Genomic DNA, 24,647 nt, shown 5'->3' with positions numbered 1-24,647 from the left:
CCTTACCTGCATCCTGGACTTGTAGAGTCACGTCGGAACACCGAGGCAGACTCCAAGTCCTAGGATTCGGTGCCTGATAATCACCTGGACCGGGAACAAGCCTCGCCCCCAGCTTCAGGCGCTTACTAGACCTCGCCGCACCCGCTTTGCGGGTGCCGCAGCGCAGAGGTCATTGTGGAGCTGTTAATCAACTGGACTAAACCTTGCTAAGCCCTTCCACGAACTGCGGGCTCTGAAGGATCGTCGTGGGGCCCTTACCCGCATCCTGGACTTGTAGAGTCACGCCGGAACACCGAGGCAGACTCCAAGTCCCAGGATTCGGTGCCTGATAATCACCTGGACCAGGAACAAGCCACGCCCTTCGAGTCTCCTCCTATATAGTCACTCTTTAGTACCCGCATCACGGGACAAGGGCGGGACAAGGGCGGGACCGTCTGCGGCCGTCCGGGGCCGACAGAGGCCGAGCTGGGCCACCCCTCTAAACCTTCCCGCAAAAGATATCTTGGGTGAACTCTATAGCGGTACCTCGTTTTAATGTTATTCTATAATATGCAGTCGAAGAGACTAACAACACTTCTTGTTGTTTAAATATTTCTACTTGGCCACTTTTGTTATATTGTTATAGTTCACTGTGTTCCTGCTCTTGGTGTAACTTTGTATTTTAGGTATTTTATTTCACTCCCTAATTGGCTGTAAGTAGCTGAGAGCAGCAGCATGTGCAAGGGAGATAAGCCGACTGCCCACCGCCCTATGACCAGGCTATTATCGGCTTCCTACCTAGCCGTACGCTATTGATAAAATGCTTCAAAAAACAATAGGGGTTGTGGCAAACGCTATAGAAAATACGAAAAGGCGTCTTTCGATTACCCCTGCTATGCCCTCCTCTACTCTTCTGGAAGACTGCTCCGTAGCTACAGCTTTCCCTACAGATTTTATGACCTCCCTTATGCCCTCATTCTCAGACCTACCTGGTGCTCAGATTGTGTCTGATTCAGATTTTGCAATTGAGAGCGTGCAATCCCGACCTTCCTCTTCCCCCCCCGGGCCCCACCTCAGGAGCACGTGCGTTGTGCCAGACCCATAAAATCTAAGAAAAAAGGGAAACCCACTAAGGCACCAGCACCTACTCCTGCTTGTGGAGATTCTGAGCAGGGCTTTTGTGACCCCAATCCCAGTCCTCGTGTTTTCTCTGGTCCCCTCTCTGGGCTACAAACCTTTTGTTCGATCTCCAGGCCCATATGCAACTGTTCATCATTACCCATTTTAAATCTTTGTCCTCTAAGATTGACAGACTGGTCTCTTTGATAAATAGTAAAGGCTCAGGGAAAGCACAGACAGCCACTGCATCGGGGAATACTATTTCGGCACCGGCCAAAGGACCCACCAACGTGGCTGCGAAGGACCAGCCTCCGGCCAATAGCCTTTGCCCTAATCCCCCCTCCCCTGTACTGATCCCTCCTAAGATCACGACTCCCACATTAACTACTAATGGGCCAGGTCCCATTGGTCACTCTATTGCGCCTCCATCTGTCCCGGGATGTAAAGTACAGGAACCACCAGGGCTGCCAAAACCAACTGGGCTCTTAGAGTGCCCGCTAGGAAATAACAACATGCTGGGCTCTTCCAAATACACTCCCCTACCCCAGGTTCCGCCGGAAGCCTCGCCCTATGTGGTGGTGCTCACAGGCGTCCCTGCCCTCCCAGGCGATACATGGGAATCTTTTCCGGAATTGAAGAACAAAGTTATCTTCTGGTTAAGTAGGCATAGACCTTTAATGGGTGCCGGGCAGGGGGAAATTATGTTTGCACATAGAGTAAGTTGGTTGGGGACGAGACCTAAGGACATTAGTGGTGACTGTGTGATTGTGAATTTTCGGGATCCAAGGGCTGTTGAACATGTATTACACAATGGAGGGTTTTCCCACGCGAACTCTATTAACACCGTCCATTTGGGGTATTTCTATTCACAACCTCCAGCTTTAGGGGGGTATGACCCATTCCACCCCTTTCTTGCTGGTTATGATCATGAATTTAACATCGCTATGGGTAATAGATACTCTGCCCTAAGCAATATAGACTGACCCCTATTAATTTTCTCCCCCGTAGGATCTGTTTTGCCCCACACGGTGTGTGAAGGTGGGGGGAATCCTAGCAGAGTGAAGTGTGCTCCAGGTGAGAGAGTCGGTCTAGAAGGGACACATTTTATTATTCCCCCGCCCTCTTCTAATCTGGGGTTAGTTAGTTCTGCAGAGGAAGTGGGTATAACCATTTACATTCTAAACCTTCCTGCTCTATCGAGCCTCTACTACTGGCGGACCCCCGGTTCCTGCTTCAACTCACTATCCACTTATAGCCTCTTGGAATGTAGCAGAACTCGAGAGAAAGCTGCTAAATCCGGAGTGGGGAGAGTTGATGGAGTGCTATGATTTATGTCTCTTTCAAGAGACTTGGATGCTGTCCCCACCGGTCAAGGAGGGATATGCGTCCTTCCATATCCCAGCAGTACAAGGCTTGAGGGGCAGACCTTCAGGGGGGGTTATGTATTTGAGTTGCTGTCCATCTGGGATGTACGGTTAAGGTAGTAGATTGCCACTGCCCGGACATTCTCCGTGTTATATTGAATTTCAACAAGGGGCCTTTGTTGGCAGTGTTTAATATATACCTGCGCCCTCATCCGCTCCAGCTGGGCCTATCAACCTTGGAAGCACTGGAGACTCTTTTACAATCTCTTCCCCCGGGTGCTCATAAAATTATTGGTGCAGACCTCAACTGTCACTTTGAGCCATTTTCGGGGATTCCCTCTATTTCCACGGAAGAGGACGAAAGTTGGTTCATTCCGGACTGCACCATGTACCCAGAAAAGCACCTACCACCACTGGCCCTTGCGATTAACAAGTTCGCTTTTCTATATTCACTAACGGCTTGTAATGGTAGATTGGCCCCAGATGTTCCAGAGACCAGTACATTTAACAGACCGGGGGAAGCTCTACCATAGATTATATATTGGTGAATTTAGAGTTTTGGGCTTGCCTCAGAACTTTTTCTGTGATCCCAAGGTTCGATAGCGATCACAATTTATTGTCATTAGAACTGCTTGTTCCCCTTGGTTGTCGCAATGATTCAGGACGTGAGGAAACGGCTACTGACTTTAATCTAGTCATAGCGGCGGGAGGGAGAAGAGTTAGATGGGAGAGGATTGCACTGGCTCCTGAGAGGCTGGCAGAATTATATCAACTTGTTGAAAGCTCTCTCACGGAGGTTTCTAACCTCCCGGTTGCAGGTTGCGAACCTCTCCCCTCCCACTCCCAGGGGCTCCAAGATATACATAACAACCTTTTTGGCTCCCTGGCCCGCTATGTCTACTCTTTGGATGTTAGGAGCGGTGGGTCAAAGAGGCAGGATCACTGGTTTAACAAAGAATGTAGCCACGCAAAGAGGTGCTTGATCAGGGAGGTCAAATCGGGTTCAATCTTTAGCATTAGAACGGCGAGGCAGGTGTATAAAACTTTGATTAGGGAGGCAAGGGCTGAGTAGGAAGCCGCCAGGTGGGACAATATCCGAGTGGCATTGGGAACCCGAGATTTCAGGTCATTCTGGAACCTTGTGCGAGTCGGGTCGGCCGAGGGGAAGTCTGCCATCATCCCTAATCTGAGTGAAGATGCGTGGCTAGATCATTTTAAGCCCCTGTATTCATCTGGCCATAGTGACCACCATGAGGAGGCTGTTTTGCAAAATCGCCCTACAGAATTGGCTCTCCTGGAAGCCCCGGCCCTGGTCTGCCCACCTTGCTCTGTCCATGAAGTGTGGGGGCCCCTTGGTAGCTTGAAATTAGGAAAAGCCCCGGGCCTGGACAGGATCCCTGGCGGCCTCTACTGTAGCAAACAAAAGGTATGGGCTCCCTACATTTGTGTTTATTTTAATGCCATTTTGCAGGGTCTGGAGATCCCGTAAACCTGGTTGGGAGCCGAAATAATCCCCATTCACAAGAAAGCTTCCCCCCTAGACCTGTCTAATTACCGCCCCATAAGTTTGATGGACGTCCTCCAGAAAATCTTTGCCCGCCTTTTGTTATCAAGGTTGCAGAGTTGGATGGATGACCAACACATCCTAACCTCCCTTCAGGCGGGCTTCCGAGCAAAGGTTTCTACCATAGACCAACTGTTTAGACTACAGTTGGTCTACTGGAAGACGGTCACTATTGGGGTGGGTAGTTTGTTTTTGATCTTTGTGGACCTTCGGTCCGCGTTTGACCTGGTCCATAGGGACAAGCTGTGGGCTTTACTGCTGGCGATGGGTGCCCCCTCTTACTTGTGCCACCTATTTAAACGACTGCATCAGGGCACATATGCTAGGGTGAGGTATGGGAGGAGTGGGGAGTTGTCGGCCCCCTTCCCGGTTGAGAGGGGAGTAAGGCAGGGGTGCCTCTTGGCTCCTACCCTCTTCTCCCTCTTTCTTAATGGGCTAATAGACCATCTCTCGGGAGCAAAAGACTTGGACTCTCCCAGTTTAGCGGGGCGACGGATACCGGCCCTAATGTTCGCCGATGATACACTCCTGGTGTCAAAATCGTCAGGGGGTATACAGCGCACATTAGACGCATTCTGCTCCTTTTGCCATCTGAGAAATCTGGAGATCAACATCTCGAAAGCAAAGTTAGTGGTCTTTAACTATAAATCGGCCAATTGCCCCCGCCCGCATATGTATGGAATAGTGTTGGACCGTGTGTCCACCTTTGAGTACTTGGGGGTCACACTGAATGACAAGATGGACTGGGGGTCCCATAAGGCTAGGGCCAACCTAAAGCTGGCCCAATCATCGGGTGGTATTTTAAAGGTTTTTAATGACACCTCATTGAAACTCCTGAGCCCGCCTCTTGAGATCTATAAGGCCCAAGCAAGAGGGGGCGCACTCTATGGCGTAGAGCTATGGGGCCATACATCAGCTGCCCCTTTGATGCTCACGGAAAACAGTTTTATTAGGCGCTTGCTCCATCTCCCTTTGAGCTCGCCTTTGATCCCTCTGAGGTTGGACCTGGGCCTGGTCCCAATCCAGGAGATCGTAGCAAATCGTCCTTTCCTGTACTGCAGGCGTCTTTTGGGTGACTCCTGAGCTTTCGAGCTATAGGGATGACCTGAGAGACATTCTGCATAGGGGGACCTCGGGGAAAATACCCTGGTTGAATTACATCAAGCACCTCTGCCATGCTTTAGACAGGGGAGACATGTGGTCGTTTCCCCAAGATTCCTGTCCTTTGCTTTCTAAAAAACTACTGAATGCAGCTCTTAGAAGGTACCGCATGGTGTCTACAACATGCAATCTCTCGACGGGTAGGCTAACGGACACTTTCTTGAACATCAAGGCTTATCCCCGCTTTGAAGTCTTTTTGGACGATATCCAGCCCTCCTTGGCTAAGAAACTTTACACCCAGTTCAGACACAGCGCATTGCCATTGAGGGCGGTAACGCACAAATGGCGGAACGCTTCTTCAACGGCAAGTACCTGCCCGGGGTGTTCGGGCAGCAGTGAGACAGATCTGCACGTTCTGCTCTTCTGCCCCACTTACGCTAGGGCTAGGGAGAAATGGATTTTGCAGCTATGTAGGGTTAGGGGCTTTAGGGATTACAGGGAGGTATTCAGGATTCTTAAATATGACACTTCCCCCCTGATAGTTTTTGCCACAGCAAGATTTCTCCAATCTATGTGGTATATGAGATGTGCAATACTAAAGCTGGAAGCTCATATTTCGTACTAAGGGCTACTTTTAGGAGGTGCCACACTTTTTATCCAATTTTATATATTTTATATACTGACATTTCGGTGCAATATCCGATGTTTTTTTAATATTTGCAGGAACTGTTTGTATGTGATTTTTAATACATGGTTTTACCTGTTTTATCCTTTGCTATTGCGTTATGCTTATTGTGTATGTATGGCCTTTTTATGGTATGTTACCGAAATAAAGTACTTTGACTGACTGACTAATTTGCTACCTTTTACATTTACAAAGATGTAACTTGGCATATTCATCCATACGCCTGCACCTTGCAACAATTGCAGCATATTTACAAAACAGACAACATCTGTCACTTTTTAGAGTACCTGCTATTAAAGCATTTGTGGAAGGATTAAAAAATAATCATTCCCCCGAGGTTACCACCTTCTCCAGTGTGGAACCTAAATGTTGTTCTTACAAGACTCATGGGACCACCTTTTGAACCTTTACACAAATGTGAACTGCAATTCCTCACATGGAAAACAGCTTTCCTTATTGCTATTATCTCTCGTAGAAGAGTAAGTGAGATACAAGCTTTCACAATACAAGAACCATTTTTACAACTACATCGTAACAAAGTGGTTCTAAGAACTAATCCTAAATTCCTTCCAAAAGTCAAAACTCCTTTTCATTTAAACCAATCTGTAGAGTTACCTGTGTTTTTCCAAAATCCTGACTCTGTAGCAGAAAGAGCTCTACACACACTAGATGTTAAAAGAGCTCTTCTCTACTATATAGATAGGACTAAATCTTTTGGAAAAACAAAACAATTGTTTGTATCTTTCTTTCCACCTCACCAAGCCAACCTCATCTCTAAGGGTGTAATTGCAAGGTGGATTGTAAAATGTATACAAATATGCTATCAAAAACCAAAACGTACATTAACAGTTCCTCCTAGAGCACACTTCACACGCAAACTAGGAGCCTCTATGGCTTTCTTACGGAACATCCCCTAGAAGACATATGCAAGGCAGCAACATGGTCTACAACACACACCTTCACTAAACACTACTGTGTTGATGTGCAAGCCAAGCAGCAAGCTGCAGTAGGCCAAGCTGTCCTTAAAACTCTCGTTCAAACTACTGCAACGGTACAGGTGACCACCGCTAGGGGAGACACTGCTGCACAATCGATGCAAAGTGTAGTATCTGCAGCGCATATGCCTCGAACGGAAAATGCTACTTACCAGTATGCATCTGTTCTTGGCATGTAGAGCTGCAGATTACTACACGCCCTCCTGCCTCCCCGGGACCTGGATCTGTTCCAGTTTTATCTTACTTAGATGCACACGCATGGACATCCTTTTCTTTACTTCTACTAACTGCATCATTTCCCATCATGGCGGAAAACAATCTAAGGATGGAGCCGATGCCCATGCGCACTATCGTCCAAGGGAGGAGTCACCTATCTTGTGACTACAAAAGACTTCTTCCAAAACGGCAACAACATGCACTCATCTGAGCCCAACACCAGGTGGTGATCTAATGCAAAGTGTAGTAATCTGCAGCTCTACATGCCAAGAACAGATGCATACTGGTAAGTAGCATTTTCCTTATTTGCCCAGAATGGTCCAGGCCAAAGTTTTGTTTGCTCAAATGTGGCAGTAAGTGGGAGCAGAGGTTAGTGTGGCTTGATGGAATCTGAGACAAAGGCACAAAAGAGGGAGAGGCCTTCCAAATCACTGCGCTGTCCTCAGCAACCATGCTGGACAAGAGTGTAGCGGGAAGTGGTCCCGGACTGTCCTGGCACTTTTAAGTGGCACCTGTCTCCCTCCCTCCTTTCAGAGAAGTCTGGTCAGCTTCAAAGGACTTTTATGTACTCATAACTTATCTCCTTGTTTGGCACTCTTGACACACAGCAGATACAAAATGCTGTCCTTTTAGGTTATCGCACAACAGACAAGTTCCACGCTCACCCTAATCCACACATGCAACACTCAGAGTGCACACATAGTCTTTAGACAGGTCTTCTGTGACCTACCCAGAGCCCCTTACCCTAACTGTTCAAGCATAGCTCGCCATATATTAAAATTCAGGCTCTACAGGTTGAAGCTCCTAATTCCATTTTAGCAGCAATTGCAGGGGGTGAGACGTCTTTAGGAAGGCTTACAACACAGGAGAGGTCAAAGACCAGTGGTGAAAAAGTGAACTCCTGGGGTTTTCCGGGGTAGAGATCCTTTTTATATTACTCAGAATATCAGTTTCTGTTGTGTCATGTGACCCCATTCAGAATATTTCAGATTGTGCTGTGTCATGGGATATCCACTCAGGATGTCACCGCCTGTGCCGACAGAATATCTGACTTTATACGAGGATGTGGGGGGGAGCTCCCAGAGTCTTCAAACTAGAGATAGAAGAGTTCAATGGAGCTTAGATTTCCAAACACATTTCCATGCTAAATGAATACAAAATGTTAATATATTCAGTGGAAACTGCATTCATTGTATTTCTTTTTCTGTTTTGCAGGATGTCAGAAGTACCCTGAGCAGGTAAGGCTGATTTATTATCCTCCTCTCAGTGTGAAAGGAGCATGTCTTGCTGCTACAGGGGATGGATGGAATTTTCTCCAATCTATGTTCATTAACTGTCAACTCCCCGATTCCTTTGCCTTGGTCAGCACATACACTTATTCAGTTTAGAATCACTTGGCCCCATGTTTATCCCCCAAGGCCACCTACTACTAGTTCCCCCAAGACATTACGCAAGTGGGGCGACATGCAGGAGCACCCAGATCTAGTTAACCGTGCATTACGGCTTAGCCCCACCTTATCAGTCAGCACCTCTCAGGATAACCAGAGCTTTAACCATTGGATGATCACTGTTAGTAATATATTCACCCCCCATAATTCTTTGAAAATGAAATCGATCACTAAAGTATCAGCCCCCTGCTATACTCAAAAACTAACTGAATTACACCTTCAATGTAGACAATCTGAGAGTAGATGGCAGAAAGGATACAATTCAGAAGACTAAGCTCAGTTCAAAACAGTTCTGTAAGCTTATCACAAACAAATTTAAGTGGAGAAAAAAGCGTATTACACAAATCTAATTACATCAGCTAAATCAGATAAAAAAATGTATCTTTAAACTCAAAATAACCCACTTCTCAAACATTATTTGACAATATTGTTAACTTTTTTTTAACCAAAAATCCAAAAGTTACAAACAGATTTTATATGGGATATGTTCTTCCCATAGACACGTCTTCTGTATCTTATAAGGTCATCTCTAATCTGCAAACCTTCCAGACCATTAGCCTAGAACAGTCACGGCAAGCCATCCTTTCCTGTGAGTCGGGGTCACCTTTCTATGCTTGCCTGCTGGAAGTTCTTCACACTATTATTGATGTTATCCACTCGGTTATCAATGAAATAATCAATTCTTCCCTGTTAACTGCAGAAGTTCCCACTGACTGGAAAGGTTGCTGCTTTAAAACTCCTTTAAAAAACCAATTAAAGTACCGTACTACTCTCTCCAATCTACAGCCCATCTCTTTGTTGCCCTACCTTAGTAAGATCACGGAGAAATTAGTCAATAGTCAATTGACCACTTTTGTTGAAGCGACCAACCTTTTGCACCCTCGCCCGTATGGTTTTCGACCTAACCATTCCACCGAATCCGCTCTTCTTGAATGCACTGAACCCTAAATTTGCCGTTGATATGGGTAAAAATGCAGTCTGGTCCCATTAGATCTATCAGCTGCATTTGACTCGATCTCCCATGATATTCTAGAGCACCGCCTGAAGATGTGCGGCATTTCCCATCTAGCCTTGGCTTGGCTAAAGTCCTTCATTGCCGACCACAGGCAGGTGGTTACGCTTGGATATTACCAGCCAACTGAAACGTCACTCAAGTCTGGCGTTCCTCAGGGATCTGCCCTCAGCCTGGTTTTATTCATCATATATATTGCTCCCCTCATTGAAAGAATATTATCCTTTAAAATTGAAACCACTTCATATGCCGATGATACTCAGTGTATCTTAGTGCTGGAAGAAAATTCTACCGTCGCAAAAGAGCAATTTCAACTATGTCTCACAGACGTCATCATGACCACAGAGATTCACAGGTACATGACCACAGAGATTCACAGGTTCATGACCACAGAGATTCACGTGTACATGACCACAGAGATTCACAGGTACATGACCACAGAGATTCACAGGTACATGACCACAGAGATTCACAGGTTCATGACCACAGAGATTCACAGGTTCATGACTACAGAGATTCACAGGTTCATGACCACAGAGATTCACGTGTACATGACCACAGAGATTCACAGGTTCATGACCACAGAGATTCACGTGTACATGACCACAGAGATTCACAGGTTCATGACCACAGAGATTCACAGGTACATGACCACAGAGATTCACAGGTACATGACCACAGAGATTCACAGGTACATGACCACAGAGATTCACAGGTTCATGACCACAGAGATTCACAGGTTCATGACCACAGAGATTCACAGGTTCGTGACCACAGAGATTCACAGGTTCATGACCACAGAGACTCCAAGATGCAGGACCACAGAGATTCCAAGGTGCAGGACCACAGAGATTCCAAGATGCAGGACCACAGAGACTCCAAGATGCAGGACCACAGAGATTCCAAGATGCAGGACCACAGAGATTCCAAGGTGCAGGACCACAGAGATTCCAAGGTGCAGGACCACAGAGATTCCAAGATGCAGGACCACAGAGATTCCAAGATGCAGGACCACAGAGACTCCAAGGTGCAGGACCACAGAGATTCCAAGGTGCAGGACCACAGAGATTCCAAGGTGCAGGACCACAGAGATTCCAAGATGCAGGACCACAGAGACTCCAAGGTGCAGGACCACAGCGATTCCAAGGTGCAGGACCACAGAGATTCCAAGATGCAGGACCACAGAGACTCCAAGGTGCAGGACCACAGAGATTCCAAGATGCAGGACCACAGAGATTCACAAGTGCTGGAATCTAGAGATTAATTACAAGACACGCAATTAAAGACATTATAAAGTTCTGCTAGTATATTCCCCAGTGGAGTGACCTGTCTTTTCATCTTTCCTTTTCTCTCATCTGCTGTAAGCACTGGGCATAGTTCGGGAAGCCGTCCAGTGTGCTGAGGCAGCCTTCTCTCTAACTCAGACTAGTATGTTTGTACTGAAGGACATTGTCACCTCATACTCCGAGAGTCAGCTGTGTTTCATGGCATCTTGAGCAGTGTGGAGAACTACATGTACATGTGGCGATAACTGAATTGGACCAGTTTGAATCGAGCGTTGCCCAATAGTCTTTTTCCCCATTGACAGGCTTTATTGGCTGCCAATCTATGTCCCTTCATCATTGCAAGCAGCGGGGCCTTGTTTTTTTTGGTATTCTGTGATTTTAGTGGGGTGTCGCCTGTTATCCTCACCCAGCCACTGCTCAGCAGGTTGTAACTGGGTTGCCATGTGTCATTGGAGCTTTGATTGTTGTTGTGTCAAGAGTAACACACTCTTTGCACTGGTCCACAGGAGCGCCTGGGATCACAGGATTACTTTTTTAATTACAGGCTGTATCTGGTGTTCCGTATGTTATCCTGTAAACTGTGTTTGTTCTGTAACACCAACATGATTGATGTGTTGTTTCAGGTGTAATAATGTGAAGCTTCAAGGCCCAGAGATGAAGCGTTATAAAGGTAAATACAATTGGGTTTATGTATGCATGTTTGATACTGTTTATGAAAATGATATCGTTTGTTATAGCTATATGCTTTATAAAGTGCGCACGTATGCCAAAACAGACAAGACAACATCTACATGCAAATGAGGGCTTTACCACCACCTGACCGTGACAGGCAGACAGTCCTGGTGGAAGGAATTTCCTGCTAGTGTAGTGAGAGTCCCCACACATCACTGCCATGCTCAGTGGCAATGGTGCCACAAAATCAATGCTTAATTTGAACCAGTGGTTTTAATTGTCAGCATAAGTACTCATGACAGTCCACCACATGGTGGCACTACTGGTCTAATTTAGACATGAACACAACAGCACTTTTCTTAATCCAATATACATTAAAGAACAAGTTACTTACCTTCAGTAACACCTTGTCTGGTAGAGACAATGTCTAACTGCAGATATCTTAACTTTGAATTCTCTAGGCATCAAAAACTCTCTCACAGACTTTCACAGACACTCTCACAGACACTCTCTCACAGACTCTCACAGACACCCTCACAGACACTCTCTCACAGGAACTCTCTCACAGACACTCTCACAGGCACTCTCTCACAGACTCTCACAGACACTCTCTCACAGACACCCTCACAGACACTCTCTCATAGACACTCGTTCACAGACACTCGCTCACAGACACTCACAGACACTCTCACAGACACTCTTACAGACACTCTCACAGACTCTCTCACAGACACTCTCACAGACTCTCACAGACACTCTCTCACAGACTCTCGCAGACACTCTCACACAGACACTCTCTCACAGACTCTCACAAACACTCTCTTACAGACACTCTCACAGACACTCTCACACACTCTCACACAGACACTCTCTCACAGACTCTCACAGACACTCTCTCACAGACACTCTCACAGACACACTCTCACAGACACTCTCTCACAGACACTCTCTCACAGACTTTCTCACAGACACTCTCACAGACACTCTCACAGACACTCTCACAGGCTCTCTCATAGACACTCACAGACTCTCACAGACACTCTCTCACAGACTCTCTCTCGCAGACACTCTCACACAGACACTCTCACAAACACTCTCTCACAGACACTCACAGACACTGTCACCGACACTCTCATCGACACTCATAGACACTCTCATAGACATTCATAGACACTCTCACAGACACTCTCTCACAGACTCTCTCACACAGACACTCTCACAGACACTCTCACAGACAATCTCTCACAGACACTCTCTCACAGACTCACACTTCATGTGTGGTAGTGTGATGTAGTGTAGTATACCTTGTGTTGTAGTGTGGTGTTGCATGCTTTATATGTGGTAGTTTGATGTAGTGTAGTATGCCTCGTGTGGTGGTGTGATGTATCATGCTTCATGTGTGGTAGTGTTATTTAGTGTAGCATGCCTTGTGTGGTAGGGTGTTGTAGCACGCTTCATGTGTGTTAGTGTGATGCAGTGTAGTATACCTCGTGTTGTAGAGTTGTGTAGCATGCTTCATGTGTGGTACTGTGATGTCGTTTATTATGGCTTGTGTGGTAGTGTGGTGCAGCATGCTTCATGTGTGGTAGTGTGATGTAGTGTTTTATGGCTTGTGTCGTAGTGTGATGTAGCATGCCTCATGTGTGGTAGTGTGGTCTAGTGTAGTATGCCTCGTGTGGTAGTGTGATGTAGTGTAGCAAGCTTCATGTGTAGTAGTGTGATGCAGTGAAGCAAGCTTCATGTGTAGCAGTGTGATATAGTGTAGCAGGCTTCATGTGTAGTAGTGTGATGTAGTGTAGCATGCATCTTGTGTAGTAGTGTGATGTAGTGTGGTATGCCTCGTGTGGTAGTGTGATGTGGCATGCTTCATGTGTAGTAGTGTGATGTAGTGTATTATGCCTTGTGTGGTAGGGTGTTGTAGCATGATTCATGTGTGGTAGTGTGATGTAGTGTAGTATGCCTTGTGTGGTAGTGTGGTGTAGCATGATTCATGTGTGGTAGTGTGATGTAGTGTAGCATGCTTCATGTGTGGTAGTGTGATGTAGTGTAGCATGCTTCATGTGTAGTAGTGTGATGTAGTGTAGTATGTAGTATGCTTTATGTGTGGTAGTGTGATGTAGTGTATTATGGCTTGTGTGGTAGTGTGGTGTAGTATGCTTCATGTGTAGTAGTGTGATGTAGTGTAGCATGCTTCATGTGTAGTAGTGTGATGCAGTGTAGCATGCTTCATGTGTAGCAGTGTGATATAGTGTAGCAGGCTTCATGTGTAGTAGTGTGATGTAGTGTAGCATACTTCATGTGTAGTAGTGTGATGTAGTGTGGTATGCCTCGTGTGGTAGTGTGATGTAACATGCTTCATGTGTAGTAGTGTGATGTAGTGTAGCAAGCTTCATGTGTAGCAGTGTGATATAGTGTAGCAGGTTTCATGTGTAGTAGTGTGATGTAGTGTAGCATGCTTCTTGTGTAGTAGTGTGATGTAGTGTGGTATGCCTCGTGTGGTAGTGTGATGTGGCATGCTTCATGTGTAGTAGTGTGATGTAGTGTATTATGCCTTGTGTGGTAGGGTGTTGTAGCACGCTTCATGTGTGGTAGTGTGAAGTAGTGTAGCATGCTTCATGTGTAGTAGTGTGATGCAGTGTAGCATGCTTCGTGTGTAGTAGTGTGATGTAGTGTAGTATGTAGTATGCTTTATGTGTGGTAGTGTGATGTAGTGTATTATGGCTTGTGTGGTAGTGTGGTGTAGTATGCTTCATGTGTAGTAGTGTGATGTAGTGTAGCATGCTTCATGTGTAGTAGTGTGATGCAGTGTAGCATGCTTCATGTGTAGTAGTGTGATATAATGTAGCAAGCTTCATGTGTAGTAGTGTGATGTAGTGTAGCATGCTTCATGTGTAGTAGTGTGATGCAGTGTAGCATGCTTCATGTGTGGAAGTGTTATGTAGTGTAGTATGCATTGTGTGGTAGGGTATTGTAGCACGCTTCATGTGTGGTAGTGTGATGTAGTGTAGTATGCCTCGTGTGGTAGTGTGATGTAGCATGCTTCATGTGTGGTAGTGTGATGTAGTGTATTATGGCTTGTGTGGTAGTGTGATGTAGTATGCTTCATGTGTAGTAGTGTGATGTAGTGTAGCATGCTTCATGTGTAGTAGTGTGATGCAGTGTAGCAAGTTTCATGTGTAGTAGTGTGATATATTGTAGCAAGATTCATGTGTAGTAGTGTGATGTAGTGTAGCATGCTTCATGTGTAGTAGTGTGATGCAGTGTAGCATGCTTCATGTGTGGTAGTGTGATGTAGTGTAGTATACCTCATGTGGTAGGGTGATGTAGCATGATTCATGTGTGGTAGTGTTATGTAGTGTAGTATGCATTGTGTGGTAGGGTATTGTAGCACGCTTTGTGTGGTAGTGTGATGTAGTGTAGTATGCCTCGTGTGGTAGTGTGATGTAGCATGCTTCATGTGTGGTAGTGTGATGTAGTGTAGGATGCTTAATGTGTAGTAGTGTGGTGTAGTGTAGCATGCTTTATGCGTGGTAGTGTGATGTAGTGTATTATGCCTTGTGTGGTAGTGTGGTGTAGCATGCTCCATGTGTAGTAGTGTGATGTAGTGTAACATGCTTCATGTGTAGTAGTGTGGTGTAGTGTAGCATGCTTTGTTTGTGGTAGTGTGATGTAGTGTAGTATTCCTCGTGTTGTAGTGTGAGAAGCGTGGCTCAGTGGTTAGAGGCGGCAGACCCGGAAGCTGAGATCGGCCGTGGACCAGGGTTCGATTCCCCGCCTCGGCGGGTCTCGGGCTCAAAAATTCCACGGACTCGACAATTCTCGCTCCGGTGCCTACTCGACTCACGCGGTCACACTCTGCGACTCTGGGCAATAGCTTGCTTAATCTCCACTACGGCCCCTCGCGGCGGGATGCCTGGCTTTCACCTTGTGGATACCCTGCCGGGGTATCTCACAGGGGAATACCAGGACGGGTTCCCTAAGCAAGCGCCTTGATACCTTCGGGTGATACGTGCGCTATATAAGTCGCAATACATACATACAATATATGTAGTGTGTCTCATGTGTGGTAGTGTATTATGGCTTGTATGGTAGTGTGGTGTAGCATGCTTCATGTGTAGTAGTGTGATGTAGCGTAGGATGCTTAATGTGTAGTAGTGTGGTGTAGTGTAGCATGCTTTATGCGTAGTAGAGTGATGTAGTGTATTATGGCTTGTGTGGTAGTGTGGTGTAGCATGCTTCATGTGTAGTAGTGTGATGTAGTGTAACATGCTTCATGTGTAGTAGTGTGGTGTAGTGTAGCATGCTTCGTTTGTGGTAGTGTGATGCAGTGTATTATGCCTCGTGTTGTAGTGTGATGTAGTATGTCTCATGTGTGGTAGTGTGATGTAGTGTAGTATGCCTCGTGTTGTAGTGTGATGTAGTATGTCTCATGTGTGGTAGTGTGATGTAGTGTAGTATGCCTCGTGTTGTAGTGTGATGTAGTATGTCTCATGTGTGGTAGTGTGATTTAGTGTAATATGCTGTGTGTGGTAGTGTGGTGTAGCATGCTTCATGTGTGGTAGTGTGATGTAGTGTAGTATGCCTTGTGTTGTAGTGTGATGTAGTATGTCTCATGTGTGGTAGTGTGAAGTAGTGTAGTATGCCTTGTGTTGTAGTGTGATGTAGTATGTCTCATGTGTGGTAGTGTGAAGTAGTGTAGTACGCTGTGTGTGGTAGTGTGGTGTAGCATGCTTCATGTGTGGTAGTGTGATGTAGTGTAGTATGCCTCATGTTGTAGTGTGATGTATGTCTCATGTGTGTAGTAGTGTAGTGTGCCTCGTGTTGTAGTGTGTTGTAGTATGTCTCATGTGTGGTAGTGTGATGTAGTGTAGTATGCCTCGTGTTGTAGTGTGGTGTTGCATGTCTCATGTGTGGTAGTGTGTAGTAGTGTAGTATGCCTCGTGTTGTAGTGTGGTGTAGCATGTCTCATGCGTGGTAGTGTGATGTAGTGTAGTATGCCTCATGTGGTAGTGTGATGTAGCATGCTTCGTTTGTGGTAGTGTGATGTAGTGTAGTATGCCTCGTGTTGTAGTGTGATGTAGTATGTCTCATGTGTGGTAGTGTGATGTAGTGTAGTATGCCTCGTGTGGTAGTGTGATGTAGCATGCTTCATGTGTAGTAGTGTGATGTAGTGTAGCATGCTTCATGTGTAGTAGTGTGATGCAGTGTAGCATGCTTCATGTGTAGCAGTGTGATATAGTATAGCAAGCTTCATGTGTAGTAGTGTGATGCAGTGTAGCATGCTTCATGTGTAGCAGTGTGATATAGTGTAGCAAGCTTCATGTGTAGTAGTGTGATGTAGTGTAGCATGCTTCATGTGTAGTAGTGTGATGTAGTGTGGTATGCCTCGTGTGGAAGTGTGATGTAGCATGTTTCATGTGTAGTAGTGTGATGTAGTGTAGCATGCTTCATGTGTGGTAGTGTGTTGTAGCATGCTTCATGTGTGGTAGTGTGATGTAGTGTAGCATGCTTCATGTGTGGAAGTGTGGTGTAGCATGCCTCAAGTGTGGTAGTGTGAAGTAGTGTAATATGCGTTGTGTGGTAGTGTGGCGTAGCATGATTCATGTGTGGTAGTGTAGTATGTAGTATGCTTTATGTGTGGTAGTGTGATGTAGTGTATTATGGCTTGTGTGGTAGTGTGGTGTAGTATGCTTCATGTGTAGTAGTGTGATGTAGTGTAGCATGCTTCATGTGTAGTAGTGTGATGCAGTGTACCATGCTTCATGTGTAGTAGTGTGATATAATGTAGCAAGTTTCATGTGTAGTAGTGTGATGTAGTGTAGCATGCTTCATGTGTAGTAGTGTGATGCAGTGTAGCATGCTTCATGTGTGGTAGTTTGATGTAGTGTAGTATACCTCATGTGGTAGGGTGATGTAGCATGATTCATGTGTGGTAGTGTTATGTAGTGTAGTATGCATTGTGTGGTAGGGTATTGTAGCACGCTTCATGTGTGGTAGTGTGATGTAGTGTAGTATGCCTCGTGTGGTAGTGTGATGTAGCATGCTTCATGTGTGGTAGTGTGATGTAGTGTAGGATGCTTAATGTGTAGTAGTGTGGTGTAGTGTAGCATGCTTTATGCGTGGTAGTGTGATGTAGTGTATTATGCCTCGTGGTAGTGTGGTGTAGCATGCTTCATGTGTGGTAGGGTGATGTAGTGTAGCATGCTTCATGTGTAGTAGTGTGATGTAGTGTAGGATGCTTAATGTGGAGTAGTGTGATGTAGTGTAGCATGCTTTATGCGTGGTACTGTGATGTAGTGTATTATGGCTTGTGTGGTAGTGTGGTGTAGCATGCTTCATGTGTAGTAGTGTGATGTAGTGTAGGATGCTTAATGTGTAGTAGTGTGGTGTAGTGTAGCATGCTTTATGCGTGGTAGTGTGATGTAGTGTAATATGGCCTGTGTGGTAGTGTGGTGTAGCATGCTTCATGTGTAGTAGTGTGATGTAGTGTAGGATGCTTAATGTGTAGTAGTGTGGTGTAGTGTTATATGGCTTGTGTGGGAGTGTGGTGTAGCATGCTTCATGTTTAGTAGTGTGATGTAGTGTAGCATGCTTCGTTGGTGGTAGTGTGATGCAGTGTAGTATGCCTCGTGTTGTAGTGTGATGTAGTATGTCTCATGTGTGGTAGTGTGATGTAGTGTAGTATGCCTCGTGTTGTAGTGTGATGTAGTATGTCTCATGTGTGGTAGTGTGATGTAGTGTAGTATGCCTCGTGTTGTAGTGTGATGTAGTATGTCTCATGTGTGGTAGTGTGAAGTAGTGTAATATGCTGTGTGTGGTAGTATGGTGTAGCATGCTTCGTGTGTGGTAGTGTGATGTAGTGTAGTATGCCTCATGTTGTAGTGTGATGTAGTATGTCTCGTGTGTGGTAGTGTGATGTAGTGTAGTATGCCTCGTGTTGTAGTGTGATGTAGTATGTCTCGTTTGTGGTAGTGTGATGTAGTGTAGCATGCTTCATGTGTGGTAGTGTGATGTAGTGTAGCAAGCTTCATGTGTAGTAGTGCGAAGTAGTGTAGCATGCTTCATGGGTAGTAGTGTGATGTAGTGTGGTATGCCTCGTGTGGAAGTGTGATGTAGCATGTTTCATGTGTGGTAGTGTGATGTAGTGTAGCATGCTTCATGTGTGGTAGTGTGTTGTAGCATGCTTCATGTGTGGTAGTTTGATGTAGTGTAGCATGCTTCATGTGTGGAAGTGTGGTGTAGCATGCCTCATGTGTGGTAGTGTGAAGTAGTGTAATATGCCTTGTGTGGTAGTGTGGTGTAGCATGATTCATGTGTGGTAGTGTGATGTAGTGTAGCATGCTTCATGTGTGGTAGTGTGATGTAGTGTAGCATGCTTCGTGTGTAGTAGTGTGATGTAGTGTAGTATGCTTTACGTGTGGTAGTGTGCTGTAGTGTATTATGGCTTGTGTGGTAGTGTGGTGTAGTATGCTTCATGTGTAGTAGTGTGATGTAGTGTAGCATGCTTCATGTGTAGTAGTGTGATGCAGTGTACCATGCTTCATGTGTAGTAGTGTGATATAATGTAGCAAGCTTCATGTGTAGTAGTGTGATGTAGTGTAGCATGCTTCATGTGTAGTAGTGTGATGCAGTGTAGCATGCTTCATGTGTGGTAGTTGGATGTAGTGTAGTATACCTCATGTGGTAGGGTGATGTAGCATGATTCATGTGTGGTAGTGTTATGTAGTGTAGTATGCATTGTGTGGTAGGGTATTGTAGCACGCTTCATGTGTGGTAGTGTGATGTAGTGTAGTATGCCTCGTGTGGTAGTGTGATGTAGCATGCTTCATGTGTGGTAGTGTGATGTAGTGTAGGATGCTTAATGTGTAGTAGTGTGGTGTAGTGTAGCATGCTTTATGCGTGGTAGTGTGATGTAGTGTATTATGCCTTGTGTGGTAGTGTGGTGTAGCATGCTTCATGTGTGGTAGTGTAGTGTATGCCTCGTGGTAGTGTGGTGTAGCATGCTTCATGTGTGGTAGTGTGATGTAGTGTAGCATGCTTCATGTGTAGTAGTGTGATGTAGTGTAGGATGCTTAATGTGTAGTAGTGTGATGTAGTGTAGCATGCTTTATGCGTGGTACTGTGATGTAGTGTATTATGGCTTGTGTGGTAGTGTGGTGTAGCATGCTTCATGTGTAGTAGTGTGATGTAGTGTAGGATGCTTAATGTGTAGTAGTGTGGTGTAGTGTAGCATGATTTATGAGTGGTAGTGTGATGTAGTGTATTATGGCCTGTGGTAGTGTGGTGTAGCATGCTTCATGTGTAGTAGTGTGATGTAGTGTAGGATGCTTAATGTGTAGTAGTGTGGTGTAGTGTTATATGGCTTGTGTGGGAGTGTGGTGTAGCATGCTTCATGTGTAGTAGTGTGATGTAGTGTAACATGCTTCATGTGTAGTAGTGTGATGTAGTGTAGCATGCTTCATTGGTGGTAGTGTGATTCAGTGTAGTATGCCTCGTGTTGTAGTGTGATGTAGTATGTCTCATGTGTGGTAGTGTGATGTAGGGTTGTATGCCTCGTGTTGTAGTGTGATGTAGTATGTCTCATGTGTGGTAGTGTGAAGTAGTGTAATATGCTGTGTGTGGTAGTGTGGTGTAGCATGCTTCATGTGTGGTAGTGTGATGTAGTGTAGTATGCCTCATGTTGTAGTGTGATGTAGTATGTCTCATGTGTGGTAGTGTGATGTAGTGTAGTATGCCTCGTGTTGTAGTGTAATGTAGTATGTCTCATGTGTGGTAGTGTGAAGTAGTGTAGTATGCCTCGTGTTGTAGTGTGATGTAGTATGTCTCATGTGTGGTAGTGTGAAGTAGTGTACTATGCCTCGTGTTGTAGTGTGATGTAGTATGTCTCATGTGTGGTAGTGTGTAGTAGTGTAGTGTGCCTCGTGTTGTAGTGTGTTGTAGTATGTCTCATGTGTGGTATTGTGATGTAGTGTAGTATGCCTCGTGTTGTAGTGTGGTGTAGCATGTCTCATGTGTGGTAGTGTGTAGTAGTGAAGTATGCCTCATGTGGTAGTGTGATGTAGAATGCTTCGTTTGTGGTAGTGTGATGAAGTGTAGTATGCCTCGTGTGGTAGTGTGATGTAGCATGCTTCATGTGTGGTAGTGTGATGTATTGCAGTATACCTCGTGTGGTAGTGTGGTGTAGCATGCTTCATGTGTAGTAGTGTGATGTAGCATGCTTCATGTGTGGTAGTGTGTTGTAGCATGCTTCATGTGTGGTAGTGTGATGTAGTGTAGTATAACCTCATGTGGTAGTGTGATGTAGTGTAGCATGCTTCATGTGTAGCAGTGTGATGTAGTGTAGCATGCTTCATGTGTGGTAGTGTGATGTAGTGTAGCATGCTTCATGTGTGGAAGTGTGGTGTAGCATGCCTCATGTGTGGTAGTGTGAAGTCGTGTAATATGCCTTGTGTGGTAGTGTGGTGTAGCATGATTCATGTGTGGTAGTGTGATGTAGTGTAGCATGCTTCATGTGTGGTAGTGTGATGTAGTGTAGCATGCTTTGTGTGTAGTAGTGTGATGTAGTGTAATATGTAGTATGCTTTATGTGTGGTAGTGTGATGTAGTGTATTATGGCTTGTGTGGTAGTGTGGTGTAGTATGCTTCATGTGTAGTAGTGTGATGTAGTGTAGCATGCTTCATGCGTAGTAGTGTGATGCAGTGTCCCATGCTTCATGTGTAGTAGTGTGATATAATGTAGCACGCTTCATGTGTAGTAGTGTGATGTAGTGTAGCATGCTTCATGTGTAGTAGTGTGATGCAGTGTAGCAAGCTTCATGTGTGGTAGTGTGATGCAGTGTAGTATACCTCATGTGGTAGGGTGATGTAGCATGATTCATGTGTGGTAGTGTGATGTAGTGTAGTATGCATTGTGTGGTAGGGTATTGTAGCACGCTTCATGTGTGGTAGTGTGATGTAGTGTAGTATGCCTCGTGTGGTAGTGTGATGTAGCATGCTTCATGTGTGGTAGTGTGATGTAGTGTAGGATGCTTAATGTGTAGTAGTGTTGTGTAGTGTAGCATGCTTTATGCGTGGTAGTGGGATGTAGTGTATTATGCCTTGTGTGGTAGTGTGGTGTAGCATGCTTCATGTGTGGTAGTGTAGTGTAGTATGCCTCGTGGTAGTGTGGTGTAGCATGCTTCATGTGTGGTAGTGTGATGTAGTGTAGCATGCTTCATGTGTAGTAGTGTGATGTAGTGTAGGATGCTTAATGTGTAGTAGTGTGATGTAGTGTAGCATGCTTTATGCGTGGTAGTGTGATGTAGTGTATTATGGCTTGTGTGGTAGTGTGGTGTAGCATGCTTCATGTGTAGTAGTGTGATGTAGTGTAGCATGCTTCATGTGTAGTAGTGTGATGTAGTGTAGCAAGCTTCATGTGTAGTAGTGTGATGTAGTGTAACATGCTTCATGTGTAGTAGTGTGGTGTAGTGTAGCATGCTTCGTTTGTGGTAGTGTGATGTAGTGTAGTATTGCTCGTGTTGTAGTGTGGTGTAGCATGTCTCATGTGTGGTAGTGTGAAGTAGTGTAGTGTGTCTCGTGTTGTAGTGTGTTGTAGTATGTCTCATGTGTGGTAGTGTGATGTAGTGTAGTATGCCTCGTGTGGTAGTGTGATGTAGCATGCTTCATGTGTAGTAGTGTGATGTAGTGTAGTATACCCCGTGTTGTAGTGTGATGTAGTATGTCTCATGTGTGGTAGTGTGATGTAGTGTAGTATGCCTCGTGTGGTAGTCTGGTGTAGCATGCTTCATGTGTAGTAGTGTGATGTATTGTAGCTTGCTTCATGTGTAGTAGTGTGATGTAGTGTAACATGCTTCATGTGTAGTAGTGTGATGTAGTGTAGCATGCTTCGTTGGTGGTAGTGTGATGCAGTGTAGTATTCCTCGTGTTGTAGTGTGATGTAGAATGTCTCATGTGTGGTAGTGTGTAGTAGTGTAGTGTGCCTCGTGTTGTAGTGTGTTGTAGTATGTCTCATGTGTGGTAGTGTGATGCAGTGTAGTATTCCTCGTGTTGTAGTGTGTTGTAGTATGTCTCATGTGTGGTAGTGTGATGTAGTGCAACATGCTTCATGTGTAGTAGTGTGGTGTAGTGTAACATGCTTCGTTTGTGGTAGTGTGATGTAGTGTAGTATGCCTCGTGTTGTAGTGTGATGTAGTATGTCTCATGTGTGGTAGTGTGATGCAGTGTAGTATTCCTCGTGTTGTAGTGTGTTGTAGTATGTCTCATGTGTGGTAGTGTGATGCAGTGTAGTATTCCTCGTGTTGTAGTGTGTTGTAGTATGTCTCATGTGTGGTAGTGTGATGTAGTGTAACATGCTTCATGTGTAGTAGTGTGGTGTAGTGTAGCATGCTTCGTTTGTGGTAGTGTGATGCAGTGTAGTATTCCTCGTGTTGTAGTGTGTTGTAGTATGTCTCATGTGTGGTAGTGTGATGTAGTGTAACATGCTTCATGTGTAGTAGTGTGGTGTAGTGTAGCATGCTTCGTTTGTGGTAGTGTGATGCAGTGTAGTATGCCTCGTGTAACATGCTTCATGTGTAATAGTGTGGTGTAGTGTAGTATGTCTCATGTGTGGTAGTGTGTAGTAGTGTAGTATGCCTCGTGTTGTAGTGTGATGTAGTATGTCTCATGTGTGGTAGTGTGATGTAGTGTAACATGCTTCATGTGTAGTAGTGTGGTGTAGTGTAGCATGCTTCGTTTGTGGTAGTGTGATGCAGTGTAGTATTCCTCGTGTTGTAGTGTGTTGTAGTATGTCTCATGTGTGGTAGTGTGATGTAGTGTAACATGCTTCATGTGTAGTAGTGTGGTGTAGTGTAGCATGCTTCGTTTGTGGTAGTGTGATGCAGTGTAGTATGCCTCGTGTAACATGCTTCATGTGTAGTAGTGTGGTGTAGTGTAGTATGTCTCATGTGTGGTAGTGTGTAGTAGTGTAGTATGCCTCGTGTTGTAGTGTGATGTAGTATGTCTCATGTGTGGTAGTCTAGTGCTGCGCTCTTTAGTCTAGTGAGCGGTCTAGTGCCGCACTCTCTAGCGCCGCGTGCTCCTTCCAGATGTGGTGTAAATTAATCAAACAGAAGCAGTAATTACAGCCTTTCTTTGTGTCATTAAATCTCTAATTGTGAATCTCTTCTCTGCAGTGATGGTGACTCTGGATCCTGACACGGCTCATCCTGGGCTCCTCCTGTCTGAGGGGGGGAGACACGTGAGATGGACGGACACAGCACAGACCCTGCCGGACACCTCGAAGAGATTCACCTCCTGTTCCTGTGTGCTGGGGAGCGAGGGGTTCACCTCCGGCAGACATTACTGGGAGGTGCAGCTGCTGCAGGAGGGGGTGCTGTGGCGTGTGGGGGTCGCAGCAGAGTCTGTGGACAGGAAGAGAGGGATCATATGGTCCCCTGAGGGGGGAGTCTGGGCTGTGCTGGGGTGGGGGGGTCAGTACACGGCTCTCAGCTCCCCTAAGACCCCTCTGTCCCCTCGTGAGAAGCCCCTGAAGCTGAGGGTGTATCTGGACTACGAGGGGGGGCGGCTGTCCCTGTACAATGCTGACTCCATGGAGCTTCTCTTCTCCTTCCCGCCGGCCCCCTTCACACAGAGGCTCTTCCCGTTCTTCCTGCTCTGGGGAGGAGCGGAGCTGAGGCTGGTGTGAGAGCTGCAGGGAGCTTCAGCCCCTCATCCTTCCCTCCCACCCCCCTACAGGGGAGGAGCGGAGCTGAGGCTGGTGTGAGAGCTGCAGGGAGCTTCAGACCCTCATCCTTCCCCCTCACCCCCCTACAGGGGAGGAGCGGAGCTGAGGCTGGTGTGAGAGCTGCAGGGAGCATCAGCCCCTCATCCTTCCCTCCCACCCCCCTACAGGGGAGGAGCGGAGCTGAGGCTGGTGTGAGAGCTGCAGGGAGCTTCAGACCCTCATCCTTCCCTCTCACCCCCCTACAGGGGAGGAGCGGAGCTGAGGCTGGTGTGAGCCCCCCCTCCCCCCTCAACTGTCATCCACGGTTCAAACCCCAACATTCCAAGAACCTTCTTCAATGACCCTCTCACCTGTTTCCATGGCAACCAGAAGCCTCAGTGAAACTATGTATCTCTTTTCCTTGTAGATTTTATAAACAAGGGCAGACAATGTTTGTGTGAATCATGCACCAAACTGCAGAATTAAACAAGCACTGGCATAGCCAA

The 24,647-nt window shown here is 45.8% G+C and overlaps 1 protein-coding gene across 3 annotated transcripts in view; it reads left to right on the top strand.

The window, feature by feature from the left end:
- LOC144754098 (E3 ubiquitin-protein ligase TRIM39-like) overlaps positions 1–24,647 on the top strand; it is a 122,495-nt gene extending 97,848 nt beyond the window's left edge. Inside the window, exons 4-7 of one of the 3 annotated variants that reach the window (XM_078641668.1) lie at positions 8,239–8,261; positions 11,393–11,439; positions 23,612–24,113; positions 24,348–24,647. In XM_078641668.1, the coding sequence (XP_078497794.1) occupies positions 8,239–8,261; positions 11,393–11,439; positions 23,612–24,113; positions 24,348–24,357 (582 nt within the window). In that variant the 3' untranslated portion in view covers positions 24,358–24,647. Of the gene's footprint in view, positions 1–8,238; positions 8,262–11,392; positions 11,440–23,611; positions 24,270–24,347 lie in introns of all 3 variants that reach the window. The other 2 variants (XM_078641667.1, XM_078641666.1) reach the window with 2 other exon arrangements.

Source organism: Lissotriton helveticus, chromosome 5_1 (genome assembly GCF_964261635.1).
Source record: "Lissotriton helveticus chromosome 5_1, aLisHel1.1, whole genome shotgun sequence".
NCBI lineage: Eukaryota > Metazoa > Chordata > Amphibia > Caudata > Salamandridae > Lissotriton > Lissotriton helveticus.
The sequence above is the reverse complement of the archived record's forward strand: the minus strand, read 5'-3'. Positions and strand labels throughout refer to the sequence as shown.